This window comes from Notechis scutatus, chromosome 3 (genome assembly GCF_049901735.1).
Source record: "Notechis scutatus isolate UNSWTSFEM ecotype Mainland chromosome 3, rNotScu1.2, whole genome shotgun sequence".
NCBI lineage: Eukaryota > Metazoa > Chordata > Lepidosauria > Squamata > Elapidae > Notechis > Notechis scutatus.
Window position 1 is genome coordinate 90,377,002 of NC_142011.1, and position 16,437 is coordinate 90,393,438.

General features: G+C 38.7%; 1 protein-coding gene across 1 annotated transcript; it reads left to right on the top strand.

Moving 5' to 3' along the window:
- Window positions 1-743: 743 nt before the first annotated feature.
- On the top strand, window positions 744-15,894 carry LOC113414756 (pancreatic alpha-amylase-like). The gene is made up of 10 exons (XM_026671768.2): window positions 744-911; window positions 3,118-3,264; window positions 5,216-5,413; window positions 10,016-10,246; window positions 11,006-11,139; window positions 11,238-11,360; window positions 11,784-11,883; window positions 13,543-13,664; window positions 13,892-14,017; window positions 15,639-15,894. The coding sequence occupies exons 1-10, from the start codon at window positions 744-746 to the stop codon at window positions 15,829-15,831; spliced, it is 1,542 nt and encodes a 513-aa protein (XP_026527553.1). The 3' UTR covers window positions 15,832-15,894.
- Window positions 15,895-16,437: the final 543 nt, after the last annotated feature.

Genomic DNA, 16,437 nt, shown 5'->3' on the forward strand with positions numbered 1-16,437 from the left:
TAGTTATAGCACTTCATGCAGAATTTCCCCAGTGCAGAATAAATCTGGTTTACGGAACTCAAAAGACCCCCAAAATTCAAGATAGGTAAAGACAAACTGTCAACTCCCTATTCTTTGTGTAGAGAACAACTGCTTCAGCTCACAGGTGCCATAGAAAAGTAGCAAGACTTTATGCCTTACTATATTCTGTGTTTATTATTGGGATAAGAGGAGAGTTATGTGGGTTTTTATTGGTTCGGGTGACATTTCTTGGTTTAGGATGCTGTATACTTTTTGCCATTTAATCTCAAGCAGGCAAATATATTGGGCTGCTCCCATGGCTTAATACTAGGCTAAATTATGTATCATTTCCTGCGATTTGGGGGAATAAGTGTTACAAAGAATAGATTGTTATGTGCTGGAGACCTCTGTCTTTTATCTTTTTTCTTTTTTTTTTTTATATGTAGATGTCCTTGAAGCAGATAGTACATTATCTAATATAGTTAGCAGAAGACATGGATGTAATTAATTCTTCTGAATCTTATCTTGGTTTATGCATTCAAAGTTTTCCCCGGGGAATTTAGTTCTTTATCTTCACCTGTTTCTCTTGTTTAAACCATCAAGTGGCTGTGACCTTTGATTAAATGTAGCCAATTGTGTTGAATGTCTCATGACTGGTGTGTACTTTGAGCTGTACCAGAAATATAAATACAGTACTGAAAACGGCAACTGGGAGCAGAGAAAGACCCATTACCCAAGGCAGCATGTGGATTTTAATTCTCCTTGCTGGTCTGGAACTTTGTTGGGCTCAGTATAATCCAAATACGTTGCCTGGAAGAACATCTATCGTTCACCTCTTTGAATGGCGTTGGAATGACATTGCTCTTGAATGCGAACGTTACTTAGCACCTAATGGATTTGGTGGAGTTCAGGTAGGTACAGTTTGATGGTAATTTCTGGGAAAGAAGTCTTTGTCTTTGACACAATTTCTCTGATTCCAAGAAAATAAATATTGCATTAAATTGAAATTTCAACAATGTTAACAATAGTGAAGGGCTGTGGAGATTTTTTTTCATGGTATAAATCACCAAATAATCTTTCAAGCATGCTGACTCAACTTCCAGGATTTCCCAGTTAGTGTGGCAGTTGCTTAGGATTCTGGGAGTTGAAGTTTACACATCTAAAGAACAATGTAAATGGAGTCAGAAAGGTGCTTTTTTCAAGAGGCAACTGGACTTTCTGGTTTTTCTTTGAAGACGTTTCACTTATCCAAGAAGCTTCTTCAGCTCAGAGAAAAACCAGAAAGTCCAGTTGCCTCTTGAATAAAGTGCCTTTGAGACAACCACGACCTGGATGACTGACAATCTCCATAGACAAATGTGAATGAAGATTCTCAGTCATTCAGGTCATAGTTGTCCCAAAAGTGTTTTTTTCCCCCAAAAGGCAACTGGATTTTGTTTTTTCCATGAAGATAATTCACTTCTCATCCAAGAAGCTTCTTTAGCTTTGAAGTCAGAGATGAAGAAGTTTCTTGGATGAAAAGTGAAACATCTTCAAGGAAAAAGTGAAGTCCAGTTGCCTTTTGAGGGAAAAAACACTTTTGGGATATCTAAAGAACAGCTTGGTTTGGGAAGGACTGGCCAAAATGAATGAACCTTTTGTAAAGACATGGCAGTGAAATGGTTGCATCAGTTTATTTGTGATGTGGAGTAAATTCGTGTTTTGTTGTACTGAGTGTGTGAAGTTAACATGTTCCTGTAAGTGTTCCAACTGATTTATCAGGCATAACATTTGTAATTCAGTTTCTTTTCAAGCATCCAACTAGTTGCTAAAAACTTGGTTAAATGAAGGCAAATGAATAAGTAGTAAGATGGATACTGGTGGAAAAGTTGTTGCATCAACAGACAATCAGATTGCTGATTTATTCAACATTTATTTTCAATATGGCAATCCAACCACCTCAGCCACCATTTAATTAAATACTTCATCAATCATAAAGACTTTCTAGCATAACAGGAAAAAAACCAAAACCATGTTATTTTTAACGGCTACATCATGTACTGTATAATGGGTATTGTGGAAATGAAAGCACTGTAGAGTATTAAAGCTAAGGAATTTTTACTGATGACCATTTTGCTAATGATAATACTCCATCAGATGCTGATTGTTTTACCTTTCCATCCGATGGTAAATATGTTCCCATATTATTCCAAAGAAATAGAAGAATAATGGGATTTATTATTATTATTATTATTACTACTCATGTAATATAACAAGCTGGACCAGTATTTTAATTTTACTTTCTAAATGAATGTATAGCAAACAACTTACTTTAATGAGTAACATCTAATTTATCATGCTAACATATTCACTAGAGTTCTGGTTTTCTATATGTTCCTCCAGTACTTTCTTAAGAAATTATATAAAATAAAGACACAGCAACGTCTCTAGTTGGCTGCAGCTGACATAAAAATATGCTTCATGTACAATACATCATGTTTATTTTATTAACTCAGTAGAAGTTGCTGTTTGCATTGAACATAAGGCAGTCAATCTTACTTCATATTCAAAATTTATTGCCATCCAGTAGAAATCAATGTTTTGTCAAATGAGCAAGCAAGCCTACTGCCCACTTATGATCAAATAATATTCTGAGAATCAAATGGATTATATGTTCTTGGTGTCAAGTAATAGAGGGGAATTCAGAGTGTAGTTCACTCCTGCCGTGAATTAGTCTTCTAGTTAGTTTTCCCAGTTTTCTCCTAATAAATGTTTTATTTTGAAAGGATGGGAAAACTAATTGTGTGAGGGACACATAAGGCGTTTTACTGGCTTTTGATTAACTGAAGCAGAATTCATAGGATTTCTAGTCACTCTTTTAAGTTTCTGATTTCAAGAAAAACCATGAACTTGAAGAGGAAAAAGTAAGGAAAGGCTGGGTTTTCTGCACACTGGGCATATCCAAACTGTTTTTTAGAAGTATTCCTTAAGAAACCCAAGTGCTTTCAAATCAAGGTAAGGATTGTACCATAGAGAATTTGCATAGTTCCATGGACTATGTCAAAAAGGATTTTCAGCCTGCCACTGAGCTACTGAAATAATGCTCTGTGTTGTTGGGTGATGTTATTCAATTCACAGATCTCTCCTCCAAATGAAAACCTTGTCATTACAACACGGTGGAGACCATGGTGGGAAAGATACCAACCGGTCAGCTACAAGCTCTGTACACGATCTGGAAATGAGACTGAATTTAAAGACATGGTGAACAGATGTAACAAAGTTGGAGTAAGTGATCTGATATTCTGTGTAAGACTTTCGGTTCAAGTTAACTCTGCTTCCCTAACAGTGATACGTATTCTTAAATTATAGCTTGCATTCTCTCAAACTAGTGGTGAGACCATCTTCCATTAATCAATTCAAATGGAATCGTTTTAATTTGATTAATTTAGAAAATGGTCTTGAGTATCTACAGTCATCTAATTTAAGATTAGTCCCTTCCAAATAATCACATTCCAGAAAAAAATTTTTTGAGTGCAATAAAATCTAGACTGCCCGAGGTCCTTCTTTCTTTGAATTAATAAAATGAAGACAAAAAGTTACTGGCTTGATTTTAGATATTACTGCTATATAATATGATCATTTAGCTATGATAATAATGATATTACTGTGATGATTCCATTTGTACATACAGAAACATTCACCCTGCAAAAATGATAAGAAATGTAATTCATGTGAGTCTCAGTGCTTAGAAATGTAAGGAATCACAAAAAATTATATTTGACATAATAAACATTTGACATCAGACACTTGAGTCCATGTTGACTTACTAGTAACGGGAATTGGGAGAACTATGTTTTAGATCATTCCCAGTCAGCTAGGAGCCCGGTCTACAAGCTGGGTCTAAATAATACAGGTGCAGTAATGGGAGCTATTTTGGGAACACAAACCAGCCACCAGCCATCTCTAAATTTGGAAAGGAGGGAGGATCAGCAAAGAGCATTCAGAAAGCACAGCATGGGAAAGCAAACTTCACCTTGACTATGAAATCATCTACTGGTTTTTGTAAATTGTTTCATTGTTTCTCTCTTTATGTCTGCCCTACAAAGGTGAAATGTAAATTAGGACTGGATAGGTTCTGGAGGGACGGATTGATTGCCCTCACAAGCACGAAGTCTTTCATTTGATATCTTTTGGAAGAGATGCTTCCAGCGTACAAAGCTCAGAACGGTACTTTGGCAAATCAGTGTGGGAAAGAATTTTATCATTGGGAACGGGGCACCTGCCAAGAATGTGGTTTGCATGTCTTTAACTGAGCCTGGGGCACAGATGGTATCATTCAAAGGGCAGTTGAGTAGCTTCCAAAGGTAGTAATAGAAGCTCAAGGGAGAAAGTGTTCCTAAGATAGGTTGAATATAAGCAATTTGCAAATGTTGCAGCATCTTGAATTATACCAGTAAGAGAGTGGGAATATGCAATTATAATACCTTACAATTGCATAACAACACTTCCAAATGTTTACATGTGTTATCTTACTTAGTTATCTTTACAATCAATTAACTATTAATATCCTCCTATTGTATCCAGACTGCCTTGAGAAAATGATTTTCCAATTAAGGCCAAATTGTGAGTGCAAGTATCGATTTGGAGACTTTCTGATCTATAGTTTATAAGGGAATTTGAGTCTCATTTTTGTAAAGCTACACTTTTAATTCCAATGGACTAGAAATTAATGTTTTTTTCCCCACAAACCACAGAATATCTATCTCGTTCGTGACTAAAGAAAAAGATGAAGACCAGGTTCATATGACATTGCCACAGAACAGTGTTATGGTGTCACAGGATGGTGTCATCGTGACATCAGTGTGGGATGGGCATGGATTTTATAATATGCATGGTGGTCTTAGGAAGCGCTTAGTGGTACAGTGATCCAGAGGTAGAGCTCTCACCTCACAATCAGGAGGCTGTGAGTTCGATCCTAGGTAGAGGCAGACATTTTTCTCTCTGTGCACGATGGGGATATATCTACTGAATATCGCTCTGCATTGGTGACAGGAAGGGCACCGGCCAGTAAACACTCAGCTCCATTCAGTTGCCCAGACTCCACCCCACAAGGGATTATGGGGTTCTTAAACAAAGATGATGTCTCAGGACGCGCTTGATGTCACTTCGCTCCCATGCCCATAGAGCAGGGCCTCCTTTCAACTTGCTTTAATCTGATCAACTATTCTCTGCTCAGGTATACATTTATGTGGATGCTGTTGTCAACCACATGTGTGGAGCTGCTGCTGGATCTGGCCACCATTCTACATGTGGAAGCTACTTTGATTCACACAGGCACGATTTTCCTGCTGTGCCATACTCTGGATGGGATTTCAATGACAGGAAATGCAGAACCGCCAGTGGAGAGATAGAAAATTACAATGATCCTGACCAGGTATTTTTCTGAATTCATGAAAAGATAGTCCTCGACTTACAACCACAATTAAGCCCCAAATTTCGGTTGCTAAATGAGATGTTTGTTAGGTGAGTTTTGCCCCATTTTACGACTTTTCTTGCTGCAGTTGTTAAGCGAATCACTGGAGTTGTTAACTTGGTAACACGGTTGTTAAGGGAATTTGGCTTCCCCAGAGACTTTGCTTGTCAGAAGGTCGCAAAAGGGGATCACATGACCCTGGGATCATGCAACCATCACAAATATGAGTCAGTTGCCAAGCGGTTGAATTTTGATCACGTGACCATGGGGATACTGCAGTGGTCATAACTGAAAAACAGTCCCAAATCACCTTTTTCAGTGCTGTTGTAACTTCGAATGGTCACTAAATTAACTGTTGTAAGTCAAAGACTACCTTTATATTCTGTTCTTTTTTTTTTTAATGATTGAAACAGTGATGCCCAGTGAGACTGCATTTGGACAGCCTCATTCTTAAGCCAGGTTTCTGGCAGTTGTAGATAGAACGCAAACACCCTAGAACAATATGCTGATCTTTCATGAGTTTATTATTTTAATTTTAAAATTGATTTGTATCCTGACTTTTTTTGTTTTTACAAATAGCTCAAGGTAGCAAACATATCCAATAAATCTTCCTCCTCCTATTTTTCCTCACAATAACAACCCTGTGAGGTAAATTGAGTGAAGAGTCTCCATGGCCGAATAAGTGGCAATATAAATTCAATAAATTCAATAGATAAATAGATAGATAGATAAAGATAAATAAAATAAATATGACTGGCTCAAAGTCACCCAGCTGGCTTTCATGCTAAGACAGGACTTGAACTCACAATCTCCTGCTTTCTAAGGTGCCTTAGGGCCTTAACCACTAGACCAAATTAGTTCAGTATTTCACAGGATTTAAGCTCAAGTGTCAGTAGTATGACAATGGACACATGAAAGTGGGTACAAGTAAAATTCATGTATGCATGTGTGTGTGTGGTTTACTAGAATTATGTGTAATCTGAGCAGAAGAATAAAATTTGTCAAAAATCAATTAGGATTTCTTGGGCAGAATCTTACATATTGGCTGTGAGCTATATAAAGATGCAAGCATTTCTGGTTCCCAGTGCCCCCCATCTGAGAGCTGTGGCTGGGCTTGGATGTGTCCTTTTCAGGAGGACTATGAAAATATAACTGACCAGTTTTGCTTTCATGTTCGCTTAGCTATAACTTCTTCTGTCATCCAAACTGACAACATATGGTTAACATGAATGACAGTTCGAGCCATGAAACTGACTTAAAGTAGTAAATACTGACCACAGTTTATGAGTTAGATGCAATCCTAACTTCTGGTAAATGCATAGGTAAAGTTTTCTTAAGTTTTATTTGTTGTGGTAAAGATGATTAAAGGTGCAGTTAAGGCTTAGGTGGACTGGATCTTTCCTTGCGAAATAGCGGGTCAGCAATCTGTGGACTGCATGTGGTTCCTATGCCACATTAGAAGTCTTAACAAAGTAGAAAGGGCAGATATTTGCACCTGTGGTTAGAGGAATTTACAAAATTTATGATTTAAGCCTTGCAAGGAGATTGATTCCAGGTCCCTTTTTTACGCTTCTTAAAAACACACTATTCTCACCAATGCCAGGCTATTTTTTTACCCATGTTAAAGGGAATTTAAGGAGCAAAATGTGTTATTTAAGTCTCTGCCAGCTTGCTCATTAAACCTCCCAGCACCGCCTCCCAAAATTGACAAACCTTTTCTTTCTCCTGTTCATTCTGTGATCACATCTTTTTTCAGTGCTAGGTCTTATATAGGACATATCTCTCTCTCTCTCTCTCTCTCTCCCTCTCTCTCTCTCTCTCTTTCACACACACACACACACACACACACACACACCATATACAGTATGTACACACACATGTATGCTCACACAGACACATAATGTGTACTTCTATTCTACACTATGGCTTGATGGGATCTATAAATGTGGTAGAAAGTGTTGTGGTGGCACAGTGTTGCAGGCTAATTCTACCCATTGCCAGGAGTTCGATCCCGACTGGCTCAAGGTTGACTCAGTCTTCCATCCTTCCAAGGTCGGTAAAATGAGAACCCAGATTGCTGGGGGCAATATGCTGATTCTGTAAATCACTTAGAGAGGGCTGTAAAGCACTGTGAAGCAAGTCTAAGTGCCATTGCTATTGCTACTCAAAATAAACATTGGTTCAGTACTTTCTGCTTCAGCAGTTCTGGAGCTGTATATTGCCATGTAGTAGTATGTATTAAATGAAATCATTAATACATTAAGACTGATGAGTGCATGGTAGTTCTACCCATAGAGAAGGCTACCTGCTGAGTCTCCACACGATCCTTTTTTTTAATCATGAGAGGACGCTGTGCTATATTCCTGCATTATATTTTATGCTGGGCACAGAGGAATTACCTGCCCACAGTGAATGAATTTTGAAAGTCAGTTTTATTCATTGATGGTGGCAATAAGCAAGTATTTGTACTGCCAACAATCTCTCTGGACTGTTTGCAAAATAAACTTTAAAAAAGCAAAATACATCAAGTATAATAATATTTAGTACTGATTGCAGAAGAACTGTAGCAGGCACAGATAATCAGATCAGTAACAGGTAACGGACTGGAAACACATTACTGAAAACTGGAGACATAAAAAAGGTTGGGAGAACAGAAACTGTTCTCCCTCCTCTCTCCCCCCCCCCCATGCAAGGTGAATTGGTTTTGGGAGAATTGTCAAGACCTCAGCTGCAATGGCTCCTCTGAGACATTTTAATGTGTTGTGGTTTTTTAAAATGTATAAAATATGCTTTCTATTTTAAGAAAACAGCGTGTATCTTAGGTATCCGAACTTGTGGTAATTTCACTCTGTTCCAATTTTGTGGGCTTGGCGGGAAGCATCCTTATACCTTCTCCATAAGACACCTTGAAATTAAAGGGATGAAGGATGGGTGAAGAAGCAGAGCTAGCATAATTAACTTCTGCTCAGACTGACCAAGGTTTGAGAGAATGGGACTGATTTGCTGCAGGCTGGATGAACTGACCCTTAGCGCCAGTTTAGACCTCTTCTAAGAAGACCTGCTAGCTGGCATCTCTTCATGGGCAGGATGCCAATGCGTTTTGTTGCTTGAGGAACATTGGAAGTCTCAATTGACTCACATGATTGCCTGAATAATTGTCACTGCTCTCCTGGAATATTGCTGAGTATGAAGTCAGAACAAGGAATCCTGCTTTCATGACTTATATTACCTAGTTTGATATTATTTTATTTCAGAAACCTAGCAGCTAGTAATCTGTATCCTGAAGGTTGTAGAGTCTTTGTCACTTCTGGCAGTCTCTGAGACAGGTTGAGAGAGATTCTGTGTAGACTTGAGAATCCATATCTGTCAGTCATAATACCGTTATTTAGCATTGGAACTTCTTATTTTGGGGGGCTTATTTTAGTAACAATGTTTTTAATTACTTTGAGTCCCTGCTTATTGTTTTTCTCTTCTGCACATATACAAGTATATAGAAAAACGCAATGCTTTTTGTTAGGGCTCAGTGGTTAGAATGCAGTACTGCAGGCTACTTCTGCTGATTGCTGGCTGCCAGCAGTTCAGCAGTTTGATTCTCACCGGCTCAAGGTTGACTCTACCTTTCATCCTTCTGAGGTTGTTAAAATGAGGAGCCAGATTGTTGGGGGCAATATGCTGACTCTGTAAACTGCTTGGAGACAACAGTAAAGCACTGTGAAGCAGTATAGAAATCTAAGTGCTATTGCTGTCTTTGTATCTGGCCTTGGGTTTGTAATAAACAAACTCGAATTTGAATTCAGTCTTAATGCTGAGTTCACTCTTCTAGATCCTTTTAGCAGCCATCCACGAGAATTTCATCCTTGTAAATGCATATATACCCCCCTAACACCCCTCACCTTTAAATTGTAGAAATCTGGTCAAAAACAGAAATCTGCATTAATATTTCTTGGTTCTCACATTGCTATAGCTAGGGATTTTAACATAAGATTATGTTTAAATGACAACCTCCTGTAATTCTAAATTTTATCATTGCAACCCATCTGAGAGGTTGACCCCTCAACTTGAGATTTATTTATTTATTTATTTATTTAGCCATCTATCTTACCTCAAACTAACTCTTGGGTGGCTCTTGGATGGCCTTCTAGTCCCACCTTAATCATAAAAGCCAGCTGGATGACCTTGGCCTCGTCCCTCTCTCTCAGTCCAACTCACCTCACAAGGAAGAAGGTGTGTTGGATAAGTTTGCCACCTTGAATTACTTGTCAAAATAATAAAGGTTAGGATACAAATAAATAAACAAACAAACTGAAATTTTCTTTGGTTGCCAGAGTCCAAGAATAACTTTGAAGACTATTTAGAGCAGGGGTCTTTAAACTTGACAGCTTTAAGACTTGTGGACTTCAACTCCCAGAATTCCTCCTCCAGTCAGTTAGCTCAGAAATTCTGGGAGTTGAAGTCCACAAATCTTAAACTTGCCAAGTTTGAAGACTTTTGATTTAGAGTCTGTTTTATGTTGAAAAAAGTGTGTTGGATATGTTGATTTCTTTAAATGAACTTTCTGAACAGGTTCGGAACTGTCGCCTTGTTAGTCTTCTTGATCTTGCACTAGAGAAGGATTATGTGCGTTCCAAAGTTGTGGAATATATGAATCACCTAATTGACATTGGTGTAGCAGGATTTCGCATTGATGCTGCCAAGCACATGTGGCCTGGGGATATGAAAGCCTTTTTAGACAAACTAAAACATCTCAACACGAAATGGTTTGCTGAAGGGACAAGGCCATTCATCTTCCAAGAGGTAAACTGCCTATATATCTTATTTTATACTAAGGATCAATTTCAAATACATATCAAAGATTGGAAAAAAGGCAAGGTTGAACATTTTCTTAGGCCTCCAGCTCTAAATAAAAGCCAAAGCTGGAAGCAGTAGAACAACATGAAAACATAACCTTATTTGTTATGATAAACCACCTAATGAAAATAATTTAAAAACAATTTCTTAGCTTTTTGTAGGTAACAGCCTTGCAACATCTTTATCCCCCCCCCCCCCCCACATATTGATGTTAAGCTATTCTGGTCAATATATCTATGAATTTATTAGCAAAATTTGAAGGTTCCTAATTGTATGTGTGAACTGGCTCCACTGAAAAGCAAGTAATATGAAGTGATTTTGTATTTCTTGAAAGTTAACACCAGAGATGTGTGAACCAGGCAATCCTATTTGATTAGCCTGAAGGCAAAGCTGGAGCTGAATTATTATGTCTGTGTTTATATAATTCAATAAGCCATGGTTTACATGGTTGGGTTCATACTAAAACTTAAATCCTGGTTTAGAAACCTCATTGACATCATTTTTACAACAAGCTAAACTACAGACAAACAAAATGTATTTAGCTTAATGAGAAGGAGGATCTTATTCAACATAGACTGCATATTGGATTTCTCCATTGCTTTATTTTATCAGGAGATGTTGTCAGGTATATTTATGCAAAATATATAGTGCTTTTTTAAATTTAAGGTTGTATGCCACAATATTTTTCCTTCTGATTTTCACCAGGTGATTGATCAAGGTGGGGAGGCCATTTCATCCAGTGAGTACTTTGGAAACGGCCGAGTAACTGAATTCAAATATGGTGCCAAATTAGGGACAGTCATTCGCAAGTGGCATGGAGAAAAGATGACTTATTTGAAGTAATTTAGCTTTCCGCTTTTTAAAAAAGATTCCTAGCTCATTGACATATTGTGTTCACTTAAACTGACTCTTGCTGTCTTTTTTTTTTTTTTTTAAGGAACTGGGGCGAAGGCTGGAGTTTTATGCCTTCTGACAAAGCTGTTGTCTTTGTGGATAATCATGATAACCAGAGAAGTCATGGAGGTGGTGGAGCTTCTATTTTGACCTTCTGGGATTCCAGGTGAGAAGGACTTCTGAAGGTCCCTCTGCCAGATGTTTCTTAGACTAACTGGGACAACTGCCACAAGTAGGAGGATTTGGGATAGTAGCAACAATTCTCAAAACTATTCTTATTGGGGTTTTTCAGTTCTTTCCCTGTTTTGGTAGGCAGAACTGTGTGTGCCACACAGCCTTTTCTGCATCCCTTAAACTAGCCAGGTGGCAGCCCAGAAACCTCAAAGAAAAAAACAAGTCCATTAAAATACCTGTGCCGAAGAAAGATTTGTCAATCCAATTGCTTCTGTGTATACGGAATGAAGTTAGGTATTTTTTTCTCTTGATCTCAGACACCAAAATCATTGGGTCCAGAAAGCCTGACTGAGTTTCTCTTGCTAGAGAAATACAAATATGAGTTTCTCTGCCTTTTTTAAAATTTCATATTTAGGCTCTATAAAATGGGAGTTGGCTTCATGCTTGCACATCCATATGGCTTTACAAGGATCATGTCAAGTTTCAGCTGGCCAAGATATTTTGAAAATGGAGAGGTCAGTGTCTCTTTTGTAAACTTAACAAACAGCTTGGGGAAATGAGCAGCATCTATTAATTATGTATTGAGAGGGAATCTTGGATGCCCTGATGGATGTCTTTTATTAGAACAATGTTGTGACCAGGCTGATTCCTCTTCATGGCAATAATACTGTACCAGAGATAGGCAATCTGTGGGGCACAGGCATTCCTAGCATATCATTTATAGTTCTCAAGAACCTGTAGAATGGTCAGGTAGAACATTTTGAGGGCTGGAATATTTTAGATGGATTTGAAGAATGAAATATCCCCTCATCAAAGCTTTTTTGTCTGTTAACCAAGCCATCCCACTTGCTGGGACCCTTAAAGTGATCAAGAGGCAGAACATGGTTGAGAAAGTTTGCTACACCTACATGAAACTTACACCCTATAGGTGCCAAATATATTTAATACGTAAATGAATAAATGAGATCATGCTTGGTTGGCATCTGGTCTGTAGCTCCAAAGGTTGTGCTGACCCTGAACTTAGTAATGGGCTGGACGAGAGCCAGACAATGGAAGATAAGAGAATAACAGAGTTGGAAAGGACCTTGAAGGTCTTCTAGTCCAACCCTCTGCTCAAGCAGGATACCCTATACCATTTCTGACAAATTCTGAAATGATATATAAGTTTTCCTGCTTGAGCAGGGAGTTGGACTAAAACAGTGGTGGCTAACCTTTTTGGGCTCCTGTGCCAAAAATTGAGCACGTGCTTGCACACTCGCACTCGTGTGCGAGCACCCAGAAGGCAATGCGTGCCCCCCCATGTCCACGACACATGCGCGTGCAATCCCACACCCCACCCCACCCCGCCGCCCCCTTACCTACACTGCACCTCACAGCTGAATTTCAGCCAGTTTGAGGCCTTTTTCGGCCTCCCAAAGGCTTGAGGAAGGCTTCTGCAGGCTTCTACAAGCTTTGTAGGCCGAAATCTAGCCCCGTTTCATCACTTCCTGTTTTTCCAAAATACCGGAAGTGACGAAACGGGGCTAGATTTCGGCCTACAAAGCTTGTAGAAGCCTGCAGAAGCCTTCCTCAAGCCTTTGGGAGGCTGAAAAAGGCCTCAAACTGGCCGAAAATCAGCTGTGAGGCATGCACATGCGCAGTGAAGTAAGTTTTCCTGCAGCTTGCATGCCGGCACAAATGGCTCTGCGTGTCACCTGTGGCATGCGTGCCATAGGTTTGCCATCACAGGACTAGAAGATAAATTCTGAATTTCTGTTACATTATTAATTGATTTGCCTATATAAGTCTTCCTCTTGGGTTTCAGGGATAAATAGTTGGAAAAAATTGGAATTCTGTTTTTGTATATGATAACCACAGTGAAATTATTGTATGCACAAAGATAGAAAAATTTAGGAGATGTGCTGCAAATAAACTTAGACAAACAAACAAACGAACAAACATAGGAATGGTTGGTGAAGGTGATAGAATTTACTGAGATAGCCCAGTTGACATTTGATTAAAGAAAAGACATTTATTGCTGACTGGAAACCCTTTATGGAATTTTTTCATAAAAGAAAGAAAATGAATTTATTATCGTCAGGTAGCCTATTCTAGTTTGTATATTTTAATCTCACTTGTTTTATTTATTTATTTTTACATTTTCTTTTCATGATTAATTTGTATTTAACAACCAGGATATTAATTCCTGGGTTGGTCCCCCAAGTTATGAAGATGGATCAATTAAGTCTGTAACAATTAATCCAGACACTACCTGTGGCAATGGCTGGATCTGTGAACATCGGTGGCGTCAAATAAGGTTAGAAAATTTCACAATTCCTATTCTAGCAATAAGATATGCATGCTTCCCAGATCCTGTCATCTTCCAGACCAATTGGACATCAGTTCCCATAATTTCCAATCAGAACATGCAACACATCAAGCTGGGACATGTAACACATCAAGCTGGAACATGTAACACATGTAACACATCAAACTAATGTAAGTCAAGATTTTGAATAACTATTTCTCCTTTTTTTCTCCAAGGAATATGGTTATTTTCCGCAATGTTGTGGATGGGCAACCATTTACCAATTGGTGGGATAACAACAGCAATCAAGTGGCATTCGGTCGTGGTAACCAGGGATTTATTGTCTTCAATAATGATGACTGGTAAGTAAACAGGGATTTTACATACAGGATACAGACATCTTGTCGGAACTGGGGACTACACTGCAGCATTTCCCAAACAAATGTCTTTTAGTTCTGTGACTACAGACACCATAAACTTCATCTAACCTTGCCCTTGTTTTTTTCTGGCTAGAGAATATGGGGTCTGTGGTGCAGAATTCTGGAATGTACTGGGCTTGGAAAGGCTACTATCCAGGGGTGGGATTCAAAAATCCCAACAACCGGTTCTCTGCCCAGTTGCTGGGTGAGTGTGGCCTACTGGAACTTCTGGGAGGGCTGTTTTTCACCTTCTCCAGAGTCCGGAGGTTTCCCTCGGGCCTCTCCTGGGCTCTAGAGGCCTTCCAGAAGCCGGAAACAGGCCTGTTTCCAGACTTCTGGACTTTTCGGGAGGGCTGTTTTTCTCCCTCCCAGAGCCTCCGCGCGGACCATGCACTTACCTGCATCCAAAAATGGCCCATGTGGAGACTTCTGGGAGATGCAGTGTAGGGCAGGGTGGTCAGGGCGGGGCCAGCCAGTCGGTTCAACTGCCGGTTCAGCGAACCAGATTTAAATTTAACATCTGGTTCGCCTGAACCAGCCCAAATCGTCTGAATCCCACTCCTGCTACTATCTGTCTCAAACAATCAGGTTAGTCAGATTCAGATAATCTCAGGACATTGTTTATTACATTTTGCTTATTTATTAGAATCATAATTAATTAATTAATTAATTAATATGCTGCCTGACTTCCAATTACTTTGGCCAGCTTTTAGCTGATCTTTGGGTTTGCACCTTTTCCAACTACTATTGAAAGAAGAATGTGGTCGCACACAACTCACAAACTAATAGCAATGGTAGTGTACAAACTACTTTGCAAAACAATTGGGCCCCATAAGCCAATTCTTATGATTTCAACTCAAAACATTCTTAAACAAATGAAGTACATGAAAAGATGAAGTATATATATATATGTGTGTGTGTGTGTGTGTATGTGTGTTTGTAGATTTTCACGGGTACAGGTATGTAGGTCTAGGTGTGTTTATTGGTCTTGGAGTTTGCACACAGACCAAGACTCCCAACCAATCAGGATGAAGAAAAAACCATTCTGGCACAGCAGTAGGCTAGCCCCAAATTTAAAACAGAAACGGCTGTGAAAGTCTGACTCACAGACGAACACAATACAGAAGCCTGATGATGACAGATGAGATTCTGCCGAAACGTTGCTACAACTTTAAAAGCACAACTATAATGACATGGGAAAATACCCGAACAAAGCTGAATACCATACATGTAAGTACCTGCGAAATATATATATATATATATATATATATATATATATATATATATATATATGTATGTATGTATGTATGTATGTATGTATGTATGTATGTATGTATGTATGTATGGCATATATATATGAAAGATTAGCCTGACATAATCTACTTTGGGACTTTAAATGCTAAAAGACAACACTTTGATTTGGGACTGGGAAATTGGATACCAATGTTAGGCATTGTATTACAAAACTATAGTCTCAGAGCAACAAAATTAAATCTAGGGAATAAAAGTGTATCATATAAAATCACTACATTTGCCTAATTTGAATACTTTTCTTTATTAATAGGAATCTGACTGCCACGTTACAAACTGGCCTTCCTAAAGGAATTTACTGTGATATTATATCTGGACAGAAGGAGGGTAATAATACCTGTACCGGAATTAAAATCCAGGTCAATGGAAATGGCACTGCTGATTTTAACATTAGCAATTTTGCTGAGGATCCATTTGTTGCCATTCACACCAAAGCTAAATTATAATCTCAGTGAGAGAAACATTTCAACAATTTTGTTTTCCAAAGTAATGGACATCTTCAAAAATCATTTTTGTCTTCTGATAGTTTTTCCATTTGCTTTACTGAGAAAAGGTCTTTGCTCTTTGTTTTGTCCATGGGTTTTTGTTACATTTAGCCTGTTAAACGTATCTCAAATGACTTCAGGTGGCCAGTCTTGAGAGACAGCATAATGTATAAAATAGTCACAGCATTTACCGTTCCATCACATGTTGATCTTCATCCCACCAATCTGACCTCTGCAATATGGGGTCTCTCTCTCCATATCAGATTAGTACCCAACTTTTTCAGCTCTGCAGATCAGCAACAGCAATGGCAGCAGAGAAGATGGTCTCCCGCAAGCACCCAGGACCAGGGGTTGGGGATCCCGCTATACATAATAAGTCATCACAGAAAAACCACTGTTTAAAAGTGGTTTCAGACAACCATCTTCTGGTAACAATAGTGCATGGATTTATCCTAGATCTAGATTCATTCCCCCACCCCCCCAGTTGAATCGGCCTACGTCTAGTTTAATGAAAAGAAGGACTAGGGGAGACATGATAGCAGTGTTCCAATATCTCAGGGGTTACCA